General features: G+C 53.9%; 1 protein-coding gene across 1 annotated transcript; it reads left to right on the top strand.

Annotated features, from left to right (window-relative positions):
- Positions 1 to 1509: 1509 nt before the first annotated feature.
- Positions 1510 to 25147, top strand: LOC136479086 (uncharacterized). Its single transcript, XM_066477063.1, has 6 exons — positions 1510 to 2727; positions 2807 to 3285; positions 3368 to 3884; positions 3954 to 4152; positions 24045 to 24238; positions 25115 to 25147. The coding sequence occupies exons 1-6, from the start codon at positions 1843 to 1845 to the stop codon at positions 25145 to 25147; spliced, it is 2307 nt and encodes a 768-aa protein (XP_066333160.1). The 5' UTR covers positions 1510 to 1842.
- The last annotated feature ends 1888 nt before the right edge of the window (positions 25148 to 27035 follow it).

Genomic DNA, 27035 nt, shown 5'->3' with positions numbered 1-27035 from the left:
ACAGACACGAGGTTTTATCCAGGTTCGGCCGCCAAGAAGGCGTAATACCTACGTCCTGCGTCTGATTTGTATTGCTGTATGTCAATGAGAGATATTTTTTAGAGGGGTCCCCTGCCCGCCTTATATAGTCCGGGGGGCAGGGTTACAGATCTGGAAACTAATCCTAGTCAGTTACAACTGCCATATCTGGCCGGATAAGGATTCCTATTCTAACCGACCAGGATCCTGCTTGGTTGCCAAATCCGTCTTGATTCCTTGTGCGGGACTCCGATCAGGTTAACTGGGCCGCACGTCATCTTTCGGGTGGACTGAACCCACCGATCCGGGCCAGCCCAAGCTTAGCCGTAAGGGTATAGGGGTTAATACCCCCACAGCTAGTCCCCGAGCATCATGTATTATGCTGCGACACGCCTTTTGAACCTTCTCCGACAAACGAGGCTTGAATTCTTGACGCCTCCGACCACCATCATCACCGGAGAAGTAGGTTGTCCGAAGAATGTATGGTGCTCTTAAGAAAAAAGAAAAAGATATCTGTCCCAGGAAGTGTGCCCACTTGTATTTCTGATAAGAAATGTAAGTGCACCTTGAAGCGTAGCATCTTTGATCATCAGAAGCGTAGGGGTCGAAAAACAAACACATTCACCGCAAGGTGAAGTGTGCCCACTTAGTCCCCGAGCCTGGTAGTAGGTGACATAGGCACGTGGTGCCAGGGTCTAAAAGAATTCCCAGTTATGTTGAGAACCCAATCGTCGTACAGGCGATACGAGATGCACCGGCAGGTGCATCGTACCGATGTAGTCCCCGAGCTTGCTGGAAGGCGAGGGATGAGCCTTGTAGCAAGGTCTAAAAGAAAAGTCTCTTAACTGTATGTGAGTACAACTCACATGTAGCCAACGAGAACCACTATTCTAGCAGTGGTCGGGGCAGTCCCCGAGCATACCAATAATCCTCATAATCATTCAAACACAGGGGTCAATTTAAACAAACACATTCACCGCAAGGTGAAGTGTGCCCACTTAGTCCCCGAGCTTGCTGGAAGGCAAAGTATGAGCCTTGTAGCAAGGTCTAAAGAAAAATCTCTTAACTGTATGTGAGTACAGATCACATGTAGCCAAGGAGAACCATTATGCAAGCAGTGGTCGGGGCAGACCCCGAACGCGGCCGTGGTCGGAGCGATCCCCGAGCACAAAAGTGGCCTGGGCAGTCCCCGAGCACATTAGTGGTCTAGGCAGTCCCCGAGCACTTTAGTGGTCTGGGCAGTCCCCGAGCACATTAGTGGTCTGGGCAGTCCCCGAGCACTTGAGTGGTCTGGGCAGTCCCCGAGCACTTTAGTGGTCAAGGCAAATCCACGATCACTTGCGCTGCTTGTACCATTATTTTGTGTACTTCTTTCTATTCTCTGCTAAGTCCAGTCTGACACATCTGGTCAAAAAAGTAAATAGGTATAGTACGTCATTCTGTCTTCTCTTTCTGTGTTTTTTTTTTTTTTTTGTGCAAACAGTCGTTTGACACCTGTATTGAGGTGTGTCAGTGTGGGCCCCCTTACACCATCAACGAAGAGGCGCGTACACTGTTAACGAAGGAGCGCGTTTATTGGCGCAGATTTCGAGGTTGTGTGAACAACCGTCTGCGGCGCGTGCGCACGACTCCCAATATTCTCGGGCGGACGAAACGACGGTGATCTTTGTTTTATATAATGCAGATCTGGTAAGTTACTCATACCATTCCCCATTGTCATCCGCCGCCGCAACCTTCTTCCTCCTCCTGCCGAACCCTATTCCCCAAAAATCATCACCAATCCCCTCGGTCTCCCGCTCCCACCCACTTCGTAAGCACGAACTAATGGCGAAGAGAGACGCCCAGAAGAAAGGCGGGGTCATGGCGAAGGAATGGTGGAAGTCGCGGAGCAACGAGCAGACCATCGAGGACCTCGTCGCCATGGGAGTGCTCCACAACAAGGCACTTGCGGGATGGCGTGCACCGGAAGGAGAAAGCTTCCCCGATCCACAACCAGGTGAGATTGTGGTCTTTGAAGATTTCTTCAAAAGGGGTTTTGGGATTCCAGTGCACCCTTTCCTTCAGGGTCTCTGTTTGTACTACGAGATTGGGATTTGCAATCTGCATCCCAACTCGATTCTTCTTGTCTCCACCTTCATCCATCTCTGCGAGGCTTATGGCGGCTTCCAGCCCCATTTCGACCTCTTTCGCCACCTATTCTGTCTTCGGAAGAAAGGGAGCGGTGGCTCGAAGATCGCCGGAGGCGTTTACCTGAACCTGCGCGACGGCATGAAGGCTCAATACCTGCACTGCCCCTGGAACACCTCGTTGGACGAGTGGTACAAGAAGTGGTTCTACATCCGTGAAGAGCCGAACACCATCACTTTGTGCGATGTGGGCTTGATTCCAGAGAAGAAAGGCAGCTGGTCGGAGAGGCCCGAGAACTTGGAGCAGATCGCCGAACTGCTCGGGATGATCCCCTGGGGAAGGCTTGATGGCCCGAGTGTTGTCGGCAACTTCATCAGTCGAAGAATTCAGCCTTGCCAGAAAAGGATTCACCCTGGCTTCGAGTACCAAGGAGGCGCTGATCCGACGAGGACCAGAAAGGAGCCGCTCGACAAGATGGAGATCAAGGCCAGGATTGGAGAGCTATTCAACCTGGCCGATCCCAATTATGTTGCACTGAACGCCATTGAACACGCCTTCAAGCTGGCTCGCCCTCCCCCAAAGGTAAATGACGCCTCCTTTTAACTGTAAAGTCATGTTGTATCGAGGAAATAACTGTCTTTTCCTTCATTTTGTGTCTCAGTACGATGGCCGTGACCGGGCAGGAGTGTTTGTGTCGCCTCCCCCCGGTGTAGAGTGGCCGCAAGCTACTGGGCCAACCGCCCAGACCAGCGCCAGGACCGACGGAGTTCACTGGGCTGTACTCGAGACCGTAGAGGACGCCTCGACCAGAGCCGCCGGCAAGCGTCCGGCTGCCAGCAAACGTCGCCAAGCCATCATCTCCCAGTCGGACGATGAAGCAGAGGATGCGGACATCTTCCGGCTCGTCCCCCGAAAGAGGAGAAGGCAGGTGGGGCCGTCGGAGCAGGGTGGCTCCTCTGTGCCTGCAGTGGTCACAGCACCGACCACAGCAACACAGAGCACAGACGAAGAGAACATGCCGCTTCATCCTCCGACGCCCGTACCGGAGGTTGGACAAGTCCCGGTGGAAACTGCCGAGCAAGCAGAGCAGGGGCGGTCGAGGAGGCGTTCCTTCGCCACATCCTTCCGCAAGTCAAAACTGTAAGTATATATATTTTTGATGTAAGCTTTGCATTTTGCAGTAGATGCTATTGTCTTCTGAATTTGTCTCTGAATGTATTAGATCCGCGTCCACCGAAAGCCCCGACCAGCTAGCTGGGTGCAGAACGTCCCCTCCAAAAACGGCGGGACAAACTGCTCAGCAACCGGCCGCGGAGGAGCCCATGGCAGGGACTCTGCCTGGGGCTCAGCAGGCGGACGACCAGACGCCAGTCCCCGAGCAGAATACAAGTGCTCCGAGCACAAACCCTGATGAGGCGGATACCCCAGCGTCACGGGAGCTGGATCTAGCCGAGGAGCAGCAGCCAGAAGTTGCCCGAAACAAGGGTGCCAACGCGACGGCTCGTGGGAAAGCCGTGATGGTCGTGGAGTCTGCAAACTCCGGACCACCGCCTCCTCCCGAACTGGAGGCTGAAGAGGATGAAGTGGAAGAAGTCCTGGGCCGTCCCCAAGATAGACGACAACATGTATATGTGTCGCGCTATCGGAACGACGAATGGGTCATGCACGAGGAGATCCCAGAGGCCGAAGAAACCTTAAGAGTTGAACGAGCGGCCAAACGCCTGGTGACTGAAGTCCAGGTATATTTGGCTTTAATCCTTAAACTTGTTGTGTAGTCGAACTATCTGACGTAGCTTGTCTATATGCAGGACGTGATGAAAACTGCAAGGTACCGAAAAAGGTGCTTCGACCAGATAGAAGTAGTCATGAAGACCAATAAGGAGCTGACGGCTGAAGTGGAACGCCTACGGCGCCAACTTGAAGCCACCGACCAGGAGAGGTCAAATCAAGAAGCACAGAACCAGAACCTGGTCGGGCAGCTCAAAAACACAGAGCAGGAGAAAACAGGTAAGTATTCACCGTATCATAGCAAGTGCAGGACTTGCGTTATTTTGTTCTTGACAGCAATAGCTGTAATGCAGGTTTAGAAGCTGAAGTGACCCTCCTCCAGGGGGAGAACAGACGCGCGCTTGCAGAATGTGGTCGCCTGAAGGAGGACAACGAGAAACTGGCACGCCGCCAGTCGGAACTCCAAGACCACACTAACAAAATGAAGGACGACCTGAAAAGTAAGCACTCCAGACCACCTTTTTCGTTCAATTGCCCACATTGCCTTGTCGTGTCATCATGTTTGATGTATTGTACTGTTTTCAGTTTTAAAAGTCAATGCCAAGAGGCACCTTGAGGCCGTGATCAAGGAGCGTGACGACTGGAAAGCACAATGCCTTAAGGCCGCCGAGGAGCGGGACACGTGGAGCAAGCGGTGCCAAGAAATGGCGACTGGCATTGTGCCCGTCCTCGACCTTATCGACCCGGCGCTCACAGAGGAAGAGCTAAGGACGCCTCAGCTCGGACTGGTCGAGAGATGCAAGCAAGCATGGGGATGGTTCCAAGACTTCGTGAAGGAGGCGGGTGAGTACACGGGTGCCCATGTGCTAAGCATGGTTCGTGCTCACTACCCCCTGATCGATCTCCAACGCTTGGAGGCTGGGTACCCGAAGGAGATAGACCCAGACCAGGCCGAAGAGCTTCGGACTACCCAGCTGGACTTGTCGTCAAAGATAATCGGCGATATTAACCTGTGCGGAGGTGGGACAGCACCTGTGCAGGGTATGCCATCGACAAGCCAGCTGGAAATGCCATCAGCTACAAGCCAACCAACAGAGCCTGCGGTCTCGACCAGCCAGGCACCGGTGAGGCCATCCCCTTCAGCTTGACTAGCTCCAGAGTCCCGGAGACTCGAGTAGGGTATCAGAGGCGGCGAGCAGTAAATGCCATGCGCCCCGACCAGCCAATGTAATAGGCTTAGAGCTGTAGAAGGGGGACATAGTTGTGTTATTGTAAACTTGGGCCTTTTCAGGCAAGCTTGTAATAACGTAACTGTATATCATTATAAGCTTGTTTGTTTTATACAAAACGTACTTTAAGCTTGAAATTTTGTGTTGGTGTAACTAAGTGGGAACGTGTTAACGTTCTGTTTAGTTGTACCGTTTTGCTTCGACACGTCATCCTGAAAAGTTTGTGCGGCCCTAGTCTGGCATGTGGTCGGAGTATGAGGTACTATGACCTGTGCACACGTGAACGCAGACAAGCCAAACCAGGGGGGACCTGCCGATCACCCGCAACGTAGAGAGCGGATCCCGTGCACGTGTTGGGAGAAACCGGAGACAGGGCCTGCTCCGAAAACCGTAGAAGGAGTGGTGGTCGGCTTGTACTGGCTTAAGTTACAATAACCATAAAATTTGGAGTGACACATTAGAGTGGTCGGAGAAATCATAGTTGCTTTAGTAAAGTAAATCGAAAACATAAGTAGAGTACATATCTCAGTAGTTAAGCATAGAAGCGTCTAAGCTTGTCGATGTGCCATGAGTTCGGTACGTCCGTGCCGTCTAGATGAGCTAACCTGTAAGACGTTGGACGTGTGACTTCCTTAATCATGAAGGGTCCCTCCCATGGGGATGCGAGTTTGTGGACACCAGCCTGGTTCGTCTTCCACTTCAAGACTAAGTCCCCGACCACGAAGAAACGTTCTTTAACGTTCTTGTTGTAGTACCTGCGCAAAACAGCAAGGTACTTGGCCGTGCGTACGCAAGAATCAAGCCTTTTCTCTTCTGCGCTGTTGACTTCTAGCTCCCGTACTTCGTCGACCTTGCCTTCGTCGAAGTTCTCTACCCGTGCTGATCGGAAAGCTATATCTGGTGGGAGGACCGCTTCGGCGCCGTAAACCATAAAGTACGGTGAGACGCCAGTGTTACGACTGGGCTGAGTTCGGAGGCCCCAGACAACGGCTGGTAACTCCTTGAGCCATCTTCCAGGAGCTTTATCATTTTCTCTGTACATCCTCTTTTTCAATGCGTCCAAGATCATGCCATTCGCCCGCTCGACTTGTCCATTAGCTCTAGGATGCGCCACCGAGACGTATTTTACAACTATGCTCCTTTCATCGCAGAAGTCCCAAAAAGCGTTCCCGGTGAACTGAGTACCCAGATCAGTAATGATGCTGTTGGGGATGCCGAAACGGTGGATGACCTGGTCGAGGAATGTGACGGCTTTTTCTGAGGATGCCTGTACCAGAGGCATGTATTCTATCCACTTAGAAAACTTATCAATTAGCACGAAGACGCATGTGAATTTCCCAGGAGCTGGTTTGAAAGGCCCGATCATGTCCAGTCCCCAGCATGCGAAGGGCCAAGAGGCTGGAATCGTCTGGATCTCATGTGCCGGTACATGTATTCTCTTGGAGAAGAACTGACAGCCTTCACAGCGGCGGACTAGCTTCTCTGCGTCGGCCACTGCTGACGGCCAATAGAACCCTGCTCGGAAAGCCTTACCGACCAGTGTTCTTGAGGCCGCGTGGTTGCCGCAGGAGCCAGAGTGAATTTGGTCTAGGAGATGCTTGCCTTCCTCCTGGGTTATGCACTTCATCAAGATTTCCTCCTTAGCGTTTTTGCGCCATAACTTGCCGTCGACGAGCAGATACTGCTTACTACGACGCATCAGGCGTTCATTTTCTGTTCGATCGATATAACCGCTACCGTCTGTTAAGTACTTGATGAAAGGTGTTCTCCAGTCTGGCTCATGAGTGGTCGGAAGCGGCTCGGTTGTGCTCGGCGCCGGAACCGTAGCCACTAATTGCTGGTCTGAGACTTTGTCGGTCGTTGAATCTTCGTCTTCAATGGAGGGCGTGAGCAGGTCTTGGACGAATACGCCATGTGGGATTTTGGCTCGGGATGATCCTAACTTTGACAACGCATCCGCTGCCTGGTTCTTGTCCCGGACCACGTGTATGTACTCGATGCCATAGAACCTGCCTTCCAGCTTTCTTATCGATTTGCAATATGCGTCCATCTTTTCACTGGTCGTGTCCCAGTCCTTGTTGAGTTGGTTGATGACCAAAGCCGAATCTCCGTAAACATAGAGACGTTTAACTCCAAGCTCAACCGCAATGCGTAGACCATGCAAGCATGCTTCATACTCGGCGGCATTATTAGATGCTGGGAAATAAATCCTGAGGACGTACCGGAGCTGCTCCTTGGATGGTGATATGAAAAGAATTCCTGCTCCCGCACCGTCAATGTTGAGAGAACCGTCAAAATACATCGTCCAATATTCGTCGGATCCCGGAGAAGCAGGCGTGCTTAAGTCTGTCCACTCGACGATGAAATCGACGAGTGCCTGAGACTTGATTGTAGTACGGCTTGCAAATTCCAATGAAAAGGGGCATAGCTCCATTGCCCATTTGACGATGCGCCCGTTCGCATCCTTATTGCGAATGATGTCCCCCAAAGGATACTCGGTCATGACCACCACACGATATCCGTCGAAGTAATGCCTCAACTTTCGGGATGTTATCAGTATGGCGTAGAGCAGTTTCTGAATCTGTGGGTACCTGGTCTTGGATTCGTTGAGTACCTCACTAATGAAATAGATTGGCCGCTGTACCTTGTAGGCGTGGCCCGGCTCGTCACGCTCGACCACCAATGTAGTGGAAACCACCCGATCGGTTGTCGCGATGTAAAGTAGGAGAGTTTCGTCTTCTCTGGGAGCAGTAAGTACCGGAGGTGACGTGAGGTATTGCTTCAGCTGCATGAAGGCAGCGTCTGCTTCCTCCGACCACTCGAACTTCTCGGACGCTTTGAGCAGTTTGAAGAACGGTAGTCCTTTTTCTCCTAATCTTGATATGAAACGGCTTAGAGCAGCCATGCAGCCGGTGAGCTTCTGGACATCCTTCACCTTTTTTGGGGGCTTCATGTCTAAGACAGCTTTGACTTTCTCCGGGTTAGGGCGTATGCCGTCGTAACTGACGACGTTGCCGAGCAGTATGCCAGACGGGACACCAAAGATGCACTTCTTTGGGTTTAATTTCCATTGGAACGTATTAAGGGCTGCGAAGGTGCGTTCCAGATTGTCAACAAGGGTATGTGCTTCCTTGGTTTTGACAACTACATCGTCGACGTAAGCCTCGACGAGGCCGTCTTTTATCTCATCGTTGAGGCAGGCCTGTATAGCGCGTTGGTAGGTAGCACCGGCGTTTTTGAGCCCGAACGACATAGTCGTGTAGCAGTAGGCGCCGAAAGGCGTGATGAAAGATGTCTTGATCTGGTCGTCCTTTTTGAGAGCGATCTGGTGATAACCAGAGTAGCAATCAAGAAAGGAAAGCAGCTCGCAACCGGCGGTTGAATCTACGACCTCGTCTATGCGAGGCAAACCAAAGGGGTCCTTAGGGCAGTGTTTGTTGAGATCAGTGTAATCAACGCACATTCTCCATTCATTATTCTTTTTGCGTACAAGAACCGGGTTGGCTAACCATTCCGGATGATACACTTCTTTGATAAATCCGGCTGCCAAAAGCCGTGTAACTTCTACCCTAATCGCCTCCTTTTTGTCGCGAGCGAACCGTCGTAGCTTCTGCTTGATTGGTTTGGCTTTGCTGTTGACATTCAAGGAGTGCTCAATCAAGTCCCGAGGTACACCGGGCATGTCGGAAGGTTTCCATGCAAACACATCCACGTTGCCCCTCAAGAACCTGACGAGCGCGTCTTCCTATTTGGGATCCAGGTCGGCCCCGATGAGGGCCGTTTTGCTGGGATCGCCCTCGACCAGCTGGATCGTCTTGTGCTCCTTGCACCTGATGTTCTTGCGCGGAGCCTCGAGCTCTGGGATCTCCAAGTGGTCGGCCGTGGTCTTCTTAGCGTTGAGCATGGTCTCGGCCATGCGAATAGAGAGGTCGTGGGCCTCTGCTATTTTGAAGCTGTCGTCCTCGCAGGTATAAGCTGCGTATACGTTGCCCCTGAGGGTCAAAACTCCTTTCTCAGTAGGCATCTTGAGCACCAGATACCTGTAATGAGGTATGGCCATGAACTTGGTGAGCGACGGTCGACCAAGAATGGCATGGTAGGTGCCGTCGAAATCAGCGACCACGAAGTTAACGTAGTCGGTGCGGAAGTGGTCCGGAGTCCCAAACTGCACAGGTAGCGTGATCTGCCCGAGAGGTGTGGAGCTCTGTCCGGGGAGAACGCCCCAGAACTGTGCCTCGTATGGCTTCAGGTCCGCCTGGGCTATTTTCAGAGCGGGCAGGCTGTTCTTGAACAGTATATCAATGGAGCTGCCACCGTCGATCAGTACCCTGTCGAACTGAACCTTGTTGATACAAGGATCGAGGACCAGGGGAAAACGCCCTGGTTCGGGTATGGCGGCCCATTGGTCCTTCCTGCTGAAATAGATTTCACGGTGAGACCACGGAGGAAGCCGCGGATCGGTAAGAAGGTTGTCGTTCTTTGCCACGTTCAAGCAGGCGCGGGCGAGCAGCTTGCGTTCTCGTTTGGTCTCAATGGACACCTTGCCGCCGATGATGGTGTGCACGCGATCCGTCGGCTTGACGTATTTATGACGAGGATCTGCATCGTCGTCGTCGTTGTCCTCGTTGCGCTGTTCCCTCACGTCAGTAGGCTTGTCGGACATATCCGGAGCCTGTTGGCGCGTGTAGATAGTCTTGAGGACGCGACAATTCTCCATGGTATGGTTCGACTTGGGATGGAGCTGGCAGGGGCCCTTCAATGCCTTGGCGTAATCGTCCTCGTAGTTACGACGTCCTCCGCCCTTTTTCACAGTATTGACCTCGCCATCGTCTTCCCGAGCACGCTTGCTTCTGTAATCGTCACGGCGGTTGCGCCGCTGATTACGTTGATCACGGTGGTCGCGGGAGTCGTTGCGCTGGTTGCAGCGGTCAAAATTGTCGTTCCGACCACGGTTGCCGCGGTAATCATCACGGCGTGGGGGGTGGTCGGAGCGTGGGACCCTTGCTTCTTCTTCGACGATTATCTTTTTAGCGTCGTCAGCGTCCGCGTATTTCTTAGCGGTGGCCAAGAGCGCTGTGACTGACTCAGGTCTTTTCCGGAGGAGCTTGTCTCTTAGGGCGTCGTGGAAGCGGAGGCCGGTGACGAAAGCTTCGATTGCTTCGTTGTCGGATATTGACGGGACCTTGATGCGCATCTCCGAAAAACGCCGAACGTACTCGCGCAGCGGTTCGTCTTTCCGATCTCGGATCCGTTGCAGATCGTACTTGTTGCCGGGTTGTTCACAAGTAGCGATGAAATTGTCGATGAAGGCCTGCTTGAGTTCCTGCCAAGAGTCAAAAGAGTTTGCCGGCAAGCTAACTAGCCATTGGTGACCTGCATGACCAACGGCGACTGGGAAGTAGTTAGACATAACGTGCTCGTCAGCCATGGCTGATCGGCACGCGGTTTCATAGAGCATGACCCATAATTCGGGGTTTTCTTTGCCGTCGTACTTCTGAAGCTTCTCGAGCTTGAAGTTCTTTGGCCATATGACTTGGCGCAGGTGTGGAGTGAACTGCTTCAGGCCCGGCGGACCGTGGACGGTGTCGTACTCCATACGGCGATAGCTTTCATGGGATGCACGATCGTCAGCTCTCTGGTTGATGCGAGCACGCAAATCGCGTCCACCGAGGTAATGGCGGAGATCGTTATTGCCATCGCGGCGATCTCGATTGCCACCTGGATTAGCGTTGCGACCGTGGTTATCACGGCGATTGTCGCGGTTATCTCGGCGGTTGTCGCCTCGAACGTCGTGGCGGTTATCCTCCCGGCGGCGGTTGTCGTCCCGACCACCATCACGACCACCGTTCCCGCCTTGACGGTTGTCCGATGGGTCGTTATTGCGCGAGCCACGTAGGTTGAGTGGCTGTGAGCGACTTGAGTATTGGCGGCTGTGGCTTGATTCGACAGAAACGGATGGAGCCCGGGCTTGGTTCATCTCTGCGGTCTGAGCCATAGCAGCCGTCAGATAAGCTTGTATGTCATCACGGATTCCTTGAGTCTCGGGAGTGTTGGGCAGCCGCTGCATCGTCGCCATGGCGACGGCTACGTTGGCGCTTGGGGTCTTGAAGACTTGTTTATCCCCCACCCTGTCGAAAGCATTGTTGAGGTCGCGCGGTTGGACCCTTATGCGTCGTGCCTCCTGGTCTGCTTCAGCTTCGATTTGCCGGCGATTAAACCGGTCAATATTGCGTGCTTCGCGTGCAGTCTTTTCTTGTTCTGTTTCGCCAACTGCTGGCGGCTCGTCGTTGCTGACAACATGGATCAAATCCCCTCGTCTTGGCGGGAAAGACGGAAATTGGGGGAAACCCGGGGCGTGGTCTGGTAGATCCAGATCGTATTGGGCGCCTTCATCTTCGTGACGCTGAAGCTCGGTGTGGACAGATGCGTTGGACGCGATGCCGGATGAGGAGCTGGAGTCACCTTCTCGGACTGTGTGGACGGATCCTTCCCGATAATCTTCGATCCGGACCATGTTGACGATGTTGCATGGCTTCGGCCGAGATCGGTGTACAGGACACAGATCCGAGCGGTGTCGCAGGTTGTACGTGTAGCTGGAGGCAGCGTTTTGCAGGCCGTAGGGCTGGACCTGGTGGTTCTCCGTCGAGGCTTCGTACTCGCAGAGTCGGAGACCCGTCGCAAAGGCTGGCTGGCGACGAGCGGAGCGCCCCTCAGGAGTAGATACGACCACAAGATCTGTTCCGAGTCGTGCAGGACGACTGGTCCGAGCTGGTCGGATAGATCTGTTGTGGGGAGATGTTACCTGCTCATTAGGTTGGCTTTGAATCGTACTTACCAGAGCTAGGGTTTCAGCGAGTTTGGTGCCGACCCGATCGATGGAGTCGAGCAAGTCGGTGTCGTCGATCTGCTTTCCTCTGTAGCGGGGAAGCAGACGACGGGTTGTCGGCGTGGCTGTAAGCGTGGTCGGAGCCATATCCATCGTGGTCGGAGCCACGTTCGTCGTGGTCGGAGCCGTGTTCACCGTGGTCGGAATCGTGTTCACCGTGGTCGGAGCCGTAGCCGATGCAGGTGAAGTAGTCGTCGGCGCGGGTTGAATCCACGCCTCCTCCGCGGTCATGGTGATGGAGACGTCGGGGCCGGTGGTCCAGGTGATCTGGCCAACGGTGAACGTGAGGCCGTTGGGCGTAGCCATGGAGCCGGAGACGATGACCATCTTGTTTGCTTGACGAGCAGTACGCACACCCCCTACCTGGCGCGCCACTGTCGACGAAATATGGTCGGCAGTCTACCTAGGGGTATGCCCAAGGTAGTAGATTATCGGCAGACAGATGCGCAAGTCCCAAACAAGACGGTGACGCAAGACAGACACGAGGTTTTATCCAGGTTCGGCCGCCAAGAAGGCGTAATACCTACGTCCTGCGTCTGATTTGTATTGCTGTATGTCAATGAGAGATATTTTTTAGAGGGGTCCCCTGCCCGCCTTATATAGTCCGGGGGGCAGGGTTACAGATCTGGAAACTAATCCTAGTCAGTTACAACTGCCATATCTGGCCGGATAAGGATTCCTATTCTAACCGACCAGGATCCTGCTTGGTTGCCAAATCCGTCTTGATTCCTTGTGCGGGACTCCGATCAGGTTAACTGGGCCGCACGTCATCTTTCGGGTGGACTGAACCCACCGATCCGGGCCAGCCCAAGCTTAGCCGTAAGGGTATAGGGGTTAATACCCCCACAATTGCCATTGACCAATATTTGTTTAAAGAATGATATTTGTGGGGGTATGCCCCCTGGTATCCACAAGACAAGACATGGGCCGCACCATCAGGGGTGGCCTGGCCCACAAGATCAAGGCGTGCACAGCGCTGCTCGGCGTGCACCGTAAGACATTGTATAGTACCAAATAGGATACTTTACTTGTAACCCTATCCCTCTAGACTATATAAGGAGAGGCAGGGGTCCCCTAGTGGACACGATCCAACATGATCCATCTAGATCCATACATCATATATTCAATACAATACTCCAAAGACACAGTACGTAGGGTATTACGTCGATCAGACGGCCCGAACCTGTCTAAATCGCTGTCTCTGCGCCTTGTATCACCATCCGGTTCCTAATCACGCGCACCCCCACCGACAAATCTACCATCACAGGATACCCCTCGGTGGACTGCCGATGATATTCTATCGACAGTTGGCGCGCCAGATAGGGGTGTGCACTTGATCCTCCGGTGAATCAGATGGCATACCTCAAGATCATCGGCACATTCTCGGCGATGGCCCTGTGCATCTACAGCTCACACAGACTATCGCCGGGGAGGCGCTCGTACAGCAAGCTCACCGCTTCATCCGATCTCGAGATGTCGTTCATGAGCTCCACCACATTCACTTGCCAGATGGCGTTCAAGGTCTCCACCTTCGAGTCAACCTTCACGGCACCCGCACGGCGCTCCACTTCCTGATTGGATCTGCTGGCCCCATCCTAATCCGAGTCCATCGTGATCATGATACCGAGCCAAACACAAGCATATCGCCAAGTTACAATGAGATCCAATCGGGACCAAGCACGTGCATGCACGGTAGAGCGGTAGCCTATCGTCATTTGGTGCTTCCATCAGCCAAAAGCAATCAATCAAATAATAAACAAATAGCCATGCAAGCTAGCTACGGGATCAAGTTATTGAAGAAGCCTTGTTCTGCACGTACGCATGTACTGGTACATGTACGAGAGAAAAAAGCCGACATGTCTACTCAGCCACGGCCACCGATTACGTCCGTTCTGCTACGACTCCACTCTCCCGCCAGAGCTGTCCAGACTACTTACTCCGACCACCTGCCGCTTCGCAATCAAGATCATCGCGAAGAACAGCGCCGTGACAACCGCGACTGCCGCCATGATGACAGTTCGGAAAGCTCGAGGGCCGGGCAACTTCGTCAGCGCCGACTAGATAATACCATACATTGTCGACCAGACGTTCTGTCCAAAGCCAAGTCACATTTTAATATTCTTCTAAATATTCTCCAATCTCCGTATATCGCCATAATGTTTCTACGAGCTGTTTTCTCTATGTTTGCTCTCCAAATGATTTCCCAAATCCTCGAATAGTCATGTTGATGCTCGGATGCCTCTAGAGACGGCCCTGTCTCCGGCTCCTCCCTACACGTGCTACAGGCTCCGCGCTCTACGTTATGGGTGGTCGATAGCGGCTCCTTGGTCACGCCTATTCCTCCTACACATGCACGGGCTCCGTGCTCGACGTTATGGACTATGGGCTAGCTAGGGCTGGAGACTCAGCTACACACTAATTGTTTGGGCGATTTATATTAAACATAAATATATTTTTCACGCCAACTGATAGCCGAACTGCATACGCTATTTCATCACCATTGCTGATTTTTCTCCGGAGTTTATTTATTTGTGCGTCATGTACTACCTGTTCTATATATTTGTATTGCAGGATCATCGTCCAGTTGATCGGATCACCTGGTGCTCGGATCACCTGGTGCTCGGACTTCTCCACCGATCAACTGGTCAGACCGCTTGGTTCATGGACTCCATTGCCGACCAGTTGATCGGACTGTTTGCCGGTCGCTTCTACTCAATGCTCACTTCTCCGCCGACCAGTTGACCAGACTGTTCGTCGCTCGTGCTTCATCGCCAGCTATGCTGGTTACTCCTCGGCGCTTGGATTCTTCGTGCTCGCGGACTAAGTGGGCACACTTCACCGCACAGACGTTGCCAGCTACACCGGGGACTCCTTGGTGCTCAGACATCACCAACGACGTCGAGGACTCCTCGGTGCTCAGTCATCACCAGCGATGCAAGGGACTCCTCGCTCCTTGATGCTCGGTCATCGACAGCGACGCCGGGGACTCCTCGCTCCTCGGTGCTCGGTCATCGCCAGCGACGCCGAGGACTCCTCGATGCTCGGTCATCGCCAGCGACACCGGGGACTCCTCGCTCCTCGGTGCTCGGTCATCGCCAGCGACGCCAGGGACTCCTCGCTCCTCGGTGCTCGGTCATCGCCAGCGACACCGAGGACTCCTTGTAACGTCCCGCCTCTCCGAGGCCGGGCCCGCTTACATTTGGCAGCTTCTCTAGGATATAGAGAGCCCTCACAGACCAACACAGGTCTTTTCTGCGCACTTTGTCCTCACTCGTGCGCACCCGGGAAGAACTTCCCGGTCGGTCACCCATCGCTCCAGGCCAAGCACGCTTAACCTCGGAGTTATTTGCAGATGGGCTTTCGGAAAAGTAGTTGCAACTTATTGGTATGAGCATCCTATTAATCCTGTTAAGCCCTGGGCCGGGATGTTATATCCTCACCCCCTTAAGAGATCGACGTCCTCGTCGATCAATCCCAAGCCAGGAGCGTCCTCTCTTGGCCACGTCCGTGTGTCCAGAGCTAGTGCATGTGTCATGCTGTGTGACCACGCCGGATCCACACCAGCCATGCACACCATGCCTACGCAACTGCGACACACGCGCCCATGAAACCGCGAGAGTCGGCTCTGATACCATTCTGTAACGTCCCGCCTCTCCGAGGCCGGGCCCGCTTATATCTTGTAGCTTCTCTAGGATATAGACTGCCCTCACAGACCAACACAGGTCTTTTCTGCGCACTTTGTCCTCACTCGTGCGCACCCGGGAAGAACTTCCCGGTCGGTCACCCATCGCTCTAGGCCAAGCATGCTTAACCTCGGAGTTATTTGCAGATGGGCTTCCGGAAAAGAAGTTGCAACTTATTGGTATGAGTATCCTATTAATCCTGTTAAGCCCTGGGCCGGGATGTTACACTCCTCGCTCCTCGGTGCTCGGTCATCACCAGCGATGCTAGGGACTCCTCGCTCCTTGGTGCTCGGTCATCGCCAGCGACGCCGGGGACTCCTCGCTCCTCGGTGCTCGGTCATCGCTAGCGACACCGAGGACTCCTCGCTCCTCGGTGCTCCATCATCGCCACCGATGCCGGGGACTCCTCGGTGCTCGGTCATCGCCAGCGACACCGAGGACTCCTCGCTCCTCAATGCTCGGTCATCACCAGCGACGCTAGGGACTTCTCGCTCCTTGGTGCTCGGTCATCACCAGTGACGCTATGGACTCCTTGCTCCTCGGTGCTCGGTCATCACCAGCGATGCCGATGACTCCTCGCTCCTCGGTGCTCGGTCATCGCCAGCAACGCCGGGGACTCCTCAGTGCTCGAACATCTCCAGCGACGTCGGGGACTCCTCGCTCCTCGGTGCTCAGACATCGCCAGCGGCGCCAGGGACTCCTCGCTCCTCGGTGCTCAGTCATCGCCACGGACGCCGGGGACTCCTCACTCCTCGGTGCTCGGACATCACCAGCGATGCTGGGGACTCCTCGCTCCTCAGTGCTCGGTCATCGCCAGCGACGCCGGGGACTCCTCGCTCCTCGATGCTCGGACATCGCCAGCGACGCCGGGGACTCCTCGCTCCTCGGTGCTCGGTCATCGCCAGCGACGCTAGGGACTCCTCGCTCCTCGGTGCTCGGTCATCACCGGGGACTCCTCGCTCTTTGGTGCTCGATCATCGCCAGCGACATCGGGGACTCCTCGCTCCTTGGTGCTTGTTCATCGCCAGCGATGCCGGGGACTCCTCGATGCTCCCTTGGTGGTCGGATCTTGCTACGCCTCGTCGATGTGCTATCAAGCTGCTCCATGCTATTCGGATCAGGGTGCTAATTTTGGGCAGCATGTCTGGGGTCTTGATACGCGCATGTCAGACGACGTCGCAAGCTTTCAGACTTCTTTGACCCTGCTACAAGATTCATTCTTCATCTTCTGACAGGCTCGGGGACTAAGTGGGCACACTTCACCTTGTGGTGAATGTGCTTGTTTTCATCTCGAGGCTACACCCGAGGACTAGCTGCCTGCTCGGCTGGTCTTCTACTTTCTGACCCTGGCACCACACAACTACGTCACCTATTGTTAGGCTCGGGGACTAAGTGGGCACACTTCACCTTGCGGTAAATGTGCTTGTTCTCATCTCGAGGCTACACCCAGGGACTGGCTGCCTGCTCGGCTGGTCTTCTACTTTTTGACCCTAGCACCACGCGACTACGTCACCTACTATTAGGCTCAGGGACTAGCTATGGGGGTATGCCCCCGATATCCACAAGAAAAGACATGGACCGCACCATTAGTGGTGGCCCGACCCACAAGATCAAGGCGTGCACGGCGCTGCTCGGTGTGCACTGCAAGACATTGTATAGTACCAAATAGGATATTTTACTTGTAACCCTGTCCCTCTAGACTATATAAGGAGAGGTAGGGGTCCCCTAGCGGACACAATCCAACACGATCCATCTAGATCCATACATCATATATTCAATACAATACACCAAAGACACCGGACGTCGGGTATTACGTCGATCAGACGGCCCGAACCTGTCTAAATTGCTGTCTCTATGCCTTGTGTCACCATCCGGTTCCTGATTACGCCCACCCCCACTGACAAATCTACCATCACGGGATACCCATCGATGGACTGCCAACGATATTCTATCAACAATATTCATCCTGAATAATAACCGATTCTTCTTACACAACCCCATGAACTTTAACCGATTTATTCTTATGAATATGCTGGAATCGACTATTTAGTTGATCTCCTTTCATATCGGCTCTCAGAGCCACACATTCGGGACTGTCTAGCAACACTGGCATGTTCCGCCCTTAATTACTGATAAGCTTTCTCTCCTTGTCAATTGCAGGGTCAAATTGACTGGCATGTCTCAAGAGGAGTGCGCAGGATCGACCATCCCTATGCTGAAGCTGGGCGGATCTCTAGCTCCATCGAGCGGACCCTTCTGGCTTGCTCGTGTGTCCTCAGCACGGGACAAAATTCCATGTCGACACTCCTATACGTCGTGCTGATGGCGACCTAGAAGCTCCTGTACTACTTCACCGACCACGAAGTCAAGGTCGTCACTTCATATCCACTCGGAGACATTGTCCGCAACCGCGATGCCGTGGGATGGATCTCCAAGTGGGCACTCAAACTCATGGGCCACGACATTAGGTATATCCCCTGTACTGCTATTAAGTCTTAGGCTCTCATGGACTTTATCGCCGAATGGACAGAGGTCCAGCTTCCGACACCGGATGTCACCCATGAGTACTAGACAATGTACTTCGACGGGTCCGTAATGGCACCCGGCTTAGGGTTGGAGTGGTTCTGATCTCCCCAGATAGGAGTAGGCTCTGCTACGCCATCCACCTCCATTTCTTAGCCTCAAACAATGCCACAAAATACAAGGCCCTCATCAATGAGCTACACATCGCCATCGAGCTTAGCGCTACATGACTCTACGTCCGTGGTGACTCAGAGTTGGTTGTTGACCAAGTCATGAAGGAGTCCTCCTACAAAAACCCACTCATGGTAGCATACTATCAGGAGGTGTGCAAGCTCGAGGACAAATTCTAGGGGATCGAGTTGCATCATGTCCCCCGAAAGGACAACGATGCCACCGATTTTCTCGCAAAATTATCCGCCAGGCGGGATCCATCTCCGAGCAGGATCTTCATCAATGATCTCCATGAGCTGTCCACTCGCATCCTAGAAGGTCTGATCCAGACACACCTCAATGCCAAGCCAGCACCCGAGGGCTCTGACCCCAACGCCAAGCCGATGCTTGGAGGCTCCGACCCTAGTGCCTCCATGACGATGTCGCCTACTGACATCGCCGTGCTGGCACTCGATCAAACTGACTGGCGAGCACCGCTACTCACCTACCTCCTCGAGGAGGTCTTCCCACTCAAAAGGACTGAAGCTCAATAGATCGCTCAATGTGCCAAGACCTTCATCATGCTCGGTGACGAACTCTATAAACAGAGTCCATCGGGGATGCTCATGAAGTTCATCCCTACCAACCAGGGGAAGCAGCTCCTTCTCGAGGTCCATGCCGGGATCTACGGACATCACGTGGCCCCGAGGTCGCTGGTCAAAAAAGCCTTTCACCAAGGTTTTTACTGTCCCACCGCACTATGAGATGCAGAGGAGGTCATCCGCAGGTGTGAGGGATGCCAATTCTATGCTCGGCAAACTCATTTGCCGGCGTAGGAGCTTCAAACCATCCCCATCACCTGGCCGTTTGTGGTCTAGGGCCTCAACATGGTAGGTCCCCTCAAAAAGGGCCTGGGCAGCTTCACTCACCTACTCGTAGCGGTCGACAAGTTCACCAAGTGGATAGAGGCCAAGCTCATCACCAACATCCGCTTGGAAGAGGTGGTCAAATTCTTCCTCGACATCATCTACTGGTTTGGTGTTCCTAACTGTATCATCACTGACCATGGAACTAACTTCACTAGGAAGAAGTTCCTAGACTTTAGTGATGGATATGGCATCAGGATCGACTGGGCCTCGGTCGGACATCCACGTACTAACAGTCAGGTCGAGCGCGCCAATGGCATGGTCCTTCAAGGACTTAAGCCATGCATTTTCGACTGACTCAACAAATACGCTAGACGATGGGTTGCCGAGGTCCCAACAATCCTCTGGAGCCTAAGAATGACCCCAAACCTGTCCATAGGGTTCACACCCTTCTTCCAAGCCTACGGAGCTAAAGCAATGCTGCCTTTCGACCTCAACCACGGCGCCCCAAGAGTGAAGGCTTTCGACCGTGACCAGGCCACGGAGGCTCAACAAGACATTGTTGACCTGCTTGAGGAAGCCCGCGAGACGACCATCATCCACTCCACTCACTACTAGCAAACTCTCCGTAGGTACCACAAAAGGAAGATCAGGGGGAGGATCCTCAAAGTCGGTGATCTCATACTCTAAAGGACCCAATCAATGAAGGAGAAGCACAAACTCTCTCCACCATGGGAAGGTCCCTATATGGTGACCGAGGTGATATGACTGGGCACCTACCAACTGAAGGACGACAATTGCAACATTCTCACCAACACTTGGAACATTGAACAGCTACGTCATTTTCCCCCTAAATTTAGTCTTACCACTTTTTATTCAACACTTACTCCTGTAAAGCACCCCAACTTGAACACTTTCAGCCTAGGTCACTCAGGGGCTCCATGAGGGTACAATACTACCTCTCTTTTTTACTATCACATGGTAAAAACTTTTTGCCCAAACGAAAGGGCATTCCATTCCTTTGATTACCCTACGTGACTTTGTTTTTACTCCTAACCGAGCGCACCCTGCCACAACCTACGGTTATGAGCAGCCGAGCCTCGTGGGCCATGCCCGGGTTCTTAAAGTTGCAGCCTACTAAACGAACGGGTAGGTGCAAAAAAGAAATGATAAAAACAAAGCTATGCTAGGATAAAAAACAAGGAACAGATAGAAATTCTATCACAAAGCAGAACTGATGTATTCATTAATACAAAAACTATTTACACAGGGGCTCCCCCACAAACTTAATGGTTACATTTGCTGACTAATTCTACCCCAAATACTACTATGCCCGCTCAGCGGCATCGACTGATGCCAAAGGAGAGGCCACGACACATACTGTCGGTGTTTCGTACGAACACCGGCAAGTAAATTTATAGTAATGCGTGTTAGGCTCGGATGGTGCGCTAAAGGACACAAGATTTATACTGGTTCGAGCCGAATGTCCCTACATCCAGTTGGTTGCTGCTCGTGTTATTAGCACCATGAACGGTTTGTAGTAGGGGGTACAAACGATCGAGAGAGGGACTAGTCCCAAGTTTCTGATGGAAGGGTTGAAAGGAGGTCAAGAGCTTGGTAGCAGCTTGACTGTGTGTGTGTGTCTTGTATTGTTCGGTCCAAAGTCCATCCCTTTGATGGAGGAAGCGCATCCCCTTTTATAGAGGAAGGGGCTGGCTTTTACAAGGGTGAGGGTTTTAGGATGCGTACTCTACTTAGTCTTGTGGCTCACGTCTACCTGGCCTGGTTCTTCATTCTGATGAGTACAAAGGAAGATAAGCGCCTACAATACTGTTGATGTCTCTGTAGAATGTCAGGTTGATTACAGAATGCTGCCCTGCGTAGGGTATGGGCTGTAGTACAGTGGTTTTGACTTATTAGACTCTCCCAGCCTTGCTCCGCATGCCTTCTGGTTCCTGTGAGTCTTCGTCGAAGGGACGAGGGGTCGGGGTCCGGAGTAACGCCGTGGTCAAGGTCTTCTAACTTGGTGGACCTGAGGGGTCGGGAAGCAGGCGCCGCTCCCTTGGGTCCATGGCGTGGTGATAGAATATCCGTCGTTCGTGGATATGGCAAATCCTTTTCTGGAGCGTAGCGGTTGTCATATATATTTGTTGGGTTCCGTGTCCCAAGGCTAAAGGCAGCGTCTACAACTCTATAGGGCAAGGAGTCCACACCTGTAATACCTTTCGGGCTCTGTGGCGCCCGAAAGGGTCTAACGCACCTGTCCCGTCGTTCCTTGGCAGCACTTTTCCTACCAGGGCGCAGGGTATGGTCCTTGGAGCCATGGTTGACCCAAATGTCTTGTCTTGCCCTGTACCCATCATCTTGAGGGACTAGGGAGAAGTTGTCAGGCAAGATGAAACCAGTATTAGATATCGAGCAGGGCGAGGCTCGTTCCTTGCCGTCGGGCAAAACGGAGACCAATCCCTATCTCTTGGGCGAGACCGACCCTGCCCCTCTGGGGTCGGGCGAGGCAGAATCTATCCTTCAGCCCTCGGGCAAGACCGAACCCACCAAAAAGGCATCGGGCGAGACGGAGACTAGTCCTGGGCCCTCGGGAGAGGCAGAGCTATCTCAAAAGGTGTTGGGCGAGGCGAAACCAAACTCCTGTCATTCGAACAAGGGACGAAACAGCGCCCTTATGCATCTAGAAGTTTTTAATGTTCGGTGGTTATTGGTTCCACCTTCTGGGGTACCCCGGTATTAGGTCCCCGACAGTAGCCCCCGAGCCTCTTGGTGATTCGAGTAGAACCGCCTGGAGGGTGTTTTTTTATTTTGTCGAAGTTACTTTGCTAGAGGGTGCGCGCGAGCGCACCCGATGGGTGTAGCCCCCAAGCCCCTAGGTGATTCGAGTAGAGTCACCCGGGGGTTGTATTGGTCCCTTCGCAGGTAAGGCTGAAGGACTTAGTTTTTCATCAACTGGATGTTTTTCCGAGGGGATCGTGGCATCCCGTTCACGGGGATTTTATTCAGGGCTAACCTAGCAGGGGCTCGACCATGGATCGAGACCTCAGTAATGCTTGCACCCTTGATTTTGGATTGTTCATGGACCCGTCCCTAGTTGGGCCGGCCGCCGAGCTTCTGGGCCTTAGGTGGGCCAAAGAGAGAAAAAATCTCCATGACCTACGTTTCCCAGACGGGTAGAGAGTCCGGATTCGCCTGGGGAAGGTGAACTGTCCACCACGATTTTTGGTGGGAGAGGATAGAGACAGCGGGCGCGTGTCCCGCACCGTGACGCGGCGGGGCACATGGCAGGCCCAGAGATCGAGGCGGACGGTTGCCCTTCTTGCGTCCGTCGCCCCTATAAAACCATAGGGTTCGCCCCCATGGTTCCGTATTTCGCTCCCTTGCCTCTGCGTTTCGAGACACCCGCCGCCAATCGCCCCAACCTCCTATGCCCGCGCCGCCACCGTCAGCCAGCTTGCATCCGTGTTGCAGCCGCCGTCAAGCTTGCGCCTGCCCCGTAGCCGCCGTCGAGCTCGCACCCACCTTTCTCCCCAATTGCTTTGATGGAGTTGTGGGGCAGATCTAGCATCACCCCACGGCGTTTGGAGGGCCTCATCCACCGTGGCCTTCTCCGCCCGCTGTCCACCGTCCAGGAGTGGCTTCTACCTAGCGACGAGGGTGAGCCGGTGCCACCTGAAGGGTATGTCGTTTCTTTCGCCATCTTCCATGAGCGGGGATTTGCGGTACCCGTGCATAGATTCCTTCGAGGGCTGCTAGATTATTATGAGGTGGAGCTGCAGCATCTAACTCCCAACGGGGTTCAACATATGGCGGCGTTTGTTGCCCTGTGCGAGGGTTTCCTAGGGATCGATCCCTATTTTGATCTGTGGCGATATTTCTTTAACATTAGTTTGTCGAAGAGGAAGATTGGGGGGAAATATGTGAACGCGCCAATGGGATGTGCCAGCATTCATCTACGCCATACCCGGTCGAGGGGTTACCCATACATGCATCTGGCGACATCCAACAAGGGATGGCATTCGCAGTGGTTTTATGTTAGGGATGATGCGAGTGCCACCCTACCGAGGTACACTAGACGCCTTATCAAAGAGGCTCTGGAGTCGTGGAGCTAGGGCGTCCAGTCCAAAGACAAGAAACACCTCTCCGACCTTCTTTCTGCCCTTCAAGCCCTGAAGGATCGGGGCATAAAGGGGACGGGGATTATCGGCGCCTATCATGCGAGGAGGGTGGCGCCGCTGATGGCGCGCGTGGTTCCCCTGCATCAGATGATGCCTGGAATGTCGTTTGAGGGGACGATGCTTGTTGATGAGGCACTCCCTTTTTCAGAAGTGGCGCAGCGCATTAAGGAGGCGATAGAGCCGACGAAGGATTCCAAAGGCAGCGTCCTCGACATTGTGTATCCGGTGCCCGGACATCCCCTAATGCGGCCAGAACCTAGGTTCTTCGAATTCGTAAGCCCTCTTCTCCCGTGCTCTTTTCTTTTTCTTGAATCTCCATTTTTAATACTTGCTTTTGTGACGTTGGGACCAGCCGAGGGGGCTAGTCTTCAAGGATAGTCTGGTTCCGCTGCCGAAGGACAAGGCCGTGGCGGCAGCGAATCGACTCACGGCTGAGCGGGACAAGGAAGCAATGGAGCAGATGAAGAAGGCGAAATGACTGAAGCAGGAGGCATGGGATCGGGGAGAGGACATGAGCAGTGAGGATGATGACGATGACAATGACGATGATGATGAGGTAGCCGTCGGCGTGGATTGGGACATCCTGGAGGATGAGGACACGTTGACAAGTGGCCACCCGTCCGTGTAGGGACCCTTCCCGTTCCACGCAGAGGGAAGTGAATCGGTGAGGTCGGTGGAGGCCGGCGAGTTCGCCGCTTCGCACGGCATGCCAGCCAAGGACCGGTGGATGGAGGAAAGCGGGCCTACCGCTGCCGACCGCGAGGTGATGGTGGAGGGGAGTGGCTCTGGTGCCACGCCCCATGAGACGATGGAGGGGAGCGGCTCTGGTGCCGTGCCCCATGAGGTGAGCCCCCCTGCCCTAGAGCAGGGGGCAGGCTCGAAACGATCCCGCCCAGATGAGTCGGGGCAGGGATCTGAGGATCCGTCCCCAAAACGCTTTCACCGGCCGAGGACATCAACATGAGCTGCTGATTCCCCCGTTTTCATCCTTTTTCCATTTCTATTTTGATCTAATGGCTATTACCTTTGTGTAGGTTCTTGCGGACGGGTCACCCCCTGGGGCTGGCGCCCAAGAAGAGTCTCACCATTCAAGTGGGACAGATGGCGTCGCCTGGCGTCACCCCTATTTCGGGCAGGAGTGGTGCCGATGTTGGACCTACGTTGGCCAACCCGACGGCGTCTGTGGTGGTGCCCACACCCACGGAGGTTACTGAGTAGGCGGCTTCCTCCATGGCAGATGTGGTACAGCCGGCCGAGGGCCGCATACCACCGGTGGAGGTGGTCGTAGTGCAATCCGTGCCACCAGGGGCCCAGGTGGATCCGCCCGTGGCACTCGAAGCGGCCTAGATGGAGGAGGGCCTAGTCGGAGGGTCCTCGAGCGTGGCGGTGGTGCCGCATTAGGTCAGGAGGGAGCCACCTCTGGCCCCTTTGTCGGGAGGAAGCTGCTCCCCCGCGCGGGGGGGGGGGGGGGGGCGCCGCTTTAGTGGATGGCCGCTCAGGACCCGACGTCGGCTCTTTTCTCGCTCGATGATCATTCTGAGAGCATGGAGCGGGAGGGTCTTGACATCGGAATTTTGACCATGCTGGAGGCCCTGGGCCAGGCTAGAGGAGCCCTACGTGAAATCGTTGTTCCTACTACCCAGGTATTTGCTTGATTTTCTTCTTTCTTCGCATGTTTTTGTGTTTTCGCATTTCTGATACCAGTCTTCTTCCTCTTCAGGTTCTTGTTGCTCGTAGCCAGAATAAATCCTAATTCCTCCACGAGCAGAAGGCAGAGCGGGATCACCTTGCCAAGGAGGCCTGGCTACGAGCAGACATGGCCGCATAGCTTGCTGCCGCCCAGGAGCGGGAGGCCCAGGCGTGTCAAGACTCGGAGGAGGCCCACGGGATGTTCGAGGATTTGTCGGCGAGGTCCAAGCTAGATGGGGAGGAGATCGCCAGGCTCCAAAAGGAGCGAGACGAGCTACTACAGAGGAATGCCGTGGCCAATGAAAAGGCCGGCGAGGTCCTGAAGGAGCTAGAGATGGAGCGGGACCTCTGGTGGAAGGCCGAGAGTAGGACCACGGCCCTTCAGCAGAAGGTGGACGAGGACGTCGAGGTGGTCCGCTCTCTCCGAGCGGATCTCGGTGACGTGGTGAGCCAAAGGTTGAGTGCCGAAAACGTCTCCGTCAAGCTAGAAAAAGAGGTTACCCATGCACGAAGGGCCCTTTAGGTTGAGAGCGATGAGCATGATCTTCTGCAAGCTGCGGTCAGGGTGGTCCTTGATGCCCTGAAGGTGGTGGAGCTGGTGGAGACCAGCCTGCTCGCGGCTCGTGCCGCAGGTATCATGGCTCGGGTGGGCCAGCTTGAGGAGAGTGCTTTTCACGCCGGGATCACCCAGGCCTTCACCGTCACCCATGCCCATTACGAGAAGGAAATCAACCTGAAGGTGATGAGCGAAGGTTTCCCATCCACCTATGAGGATGATGAGCTGGAGGCAATGGAGAAGATGGTTGCTCCCCATGCGAAAAACCTGGTGGATAATCTGAAAGAGATGGTTCTCCCTCTGCGGGAGTAGTTAGTCAAATAATTTTGAGAACAACTTATATGTAATATGTGGACAAGTGTCGGTATTTTCGAGTCTGGACGCGGTTTCATGATTTTGCATCGTAATTTTGTTTTGTTTGATTTTTTGTGATCTTACCAATCTGTTCCCCCGAATCTTGCCGCTGGTCTTGATGCGAGGAGATTGTTTCGAAAGAAAGAAAGGAGGTAGTCGTACCTTAACCAGCCCCCGAGTAAGGTCTGACCCCCTGCATTTGCTGGGGTCGGGGGTTACTGGAGACTAGACCCGTTGTTTTGGTGACAGGGTCGACGAAGTCCTTGGATGGCATTGCAATATTCCCCGCCCTGTCTTCCAACAGAAATCCCCAACTGAGGACTCTATGGGCTCGGCAAGGTAGGGCCTTCGAACCTGTGTCCCTGTATTGATTGGCTCGAGCCCCCGGGCCTTGTCAGGGTCTGATAGGGGTCGGCCATAATTTGCGTGTTACCCCGTCCTCGATTTTTGCAATCAGAGAGTCTGAGTAAACGACACTTGCCTCGACGGCTCGAGTATCGCGCTCAACGAGCTCACTAATGGGTACGTTTGTGTGGAATCTGGTTCCATCATTTGCTGATAGGGTCGGCAGAGCCCTCTGGTGGCACTCCACAACTTCTTAACCCGCCTCCTGGTAGATGCCTGAGACATTCGATAGGCTCAGGCAGCCCGATGGCCTCTCCTCGATGGAGATTCTGTGGGTTTGGCTCGGGGTTAGAATCGAACGAGAAAAGGTTGAGACGTCCCTGTCCGCTTCTGAGCAGGGTCGGGCAGGGCCACTGGGGCTTGTCTCAGTTATTTCTCCCTGGGTCTTTTCGGCACGAGGCAGCCTCAAGCCCTTCGCCGGCTGGCCTTCAAACCTCGGCCTGTGGCCGCCTATATCGAATGAGGCGACGGCCATTTCGTGATGCGACACGAAGCATTGGGATGTTTTGCATATGTATAATATAATCGAAATGAAGGCGGGGTCGGTAACATTACCTTGGCGGTATGAGTGATGAAAAGCTCCTACCAGATGTGTCTGTGTAGGGTTTGGGTCCTAATGTTAGCGATGAGGTTGGAG

The sequence above is a fragment of the Miscanthus floridulus genome, chromosome 9, assembly GCF_019320115.1.
Source record: "Miscanthus floridulus cultivar M001 chromosome 9, ASM1932011v1, whole genome shotgun sequence".
Lineage (NCBI taxonomy): Eukaryota > Viridiplantae > Streptophyta > Magnoliopsida > Poales > Poaceae > Miscanthus > Miscanthus floridulus.
Note: the sequence above shows the minus strand (reverse complement) of the source record. Positions and strands in the feature narration are given on the sequence as shown.

Coding starts and splice junctions, on each gene's coding strand:
- LOC136479086 (XM_066477063.1), top strand. CDS start 1,843: ATGGCGAAGAGAGACGCCCAGAAGAAAGGCGGGGTCATGGCGAAGGAA. Junction 2,728..2,806: donor TGGCTCGCCCTCCCCCAAAG/GTAAATGACGCC, acceptor TTTGTGTCTCAG/TACGATGGCCGTGACCGGGC. Junction 3,885..3,953: donor GCCTGGTGACTGAAGTCCAG/GTATATTTGGCT, acceptor GTCTATATGCAG/GACGTGATGAAAACTGCAAG.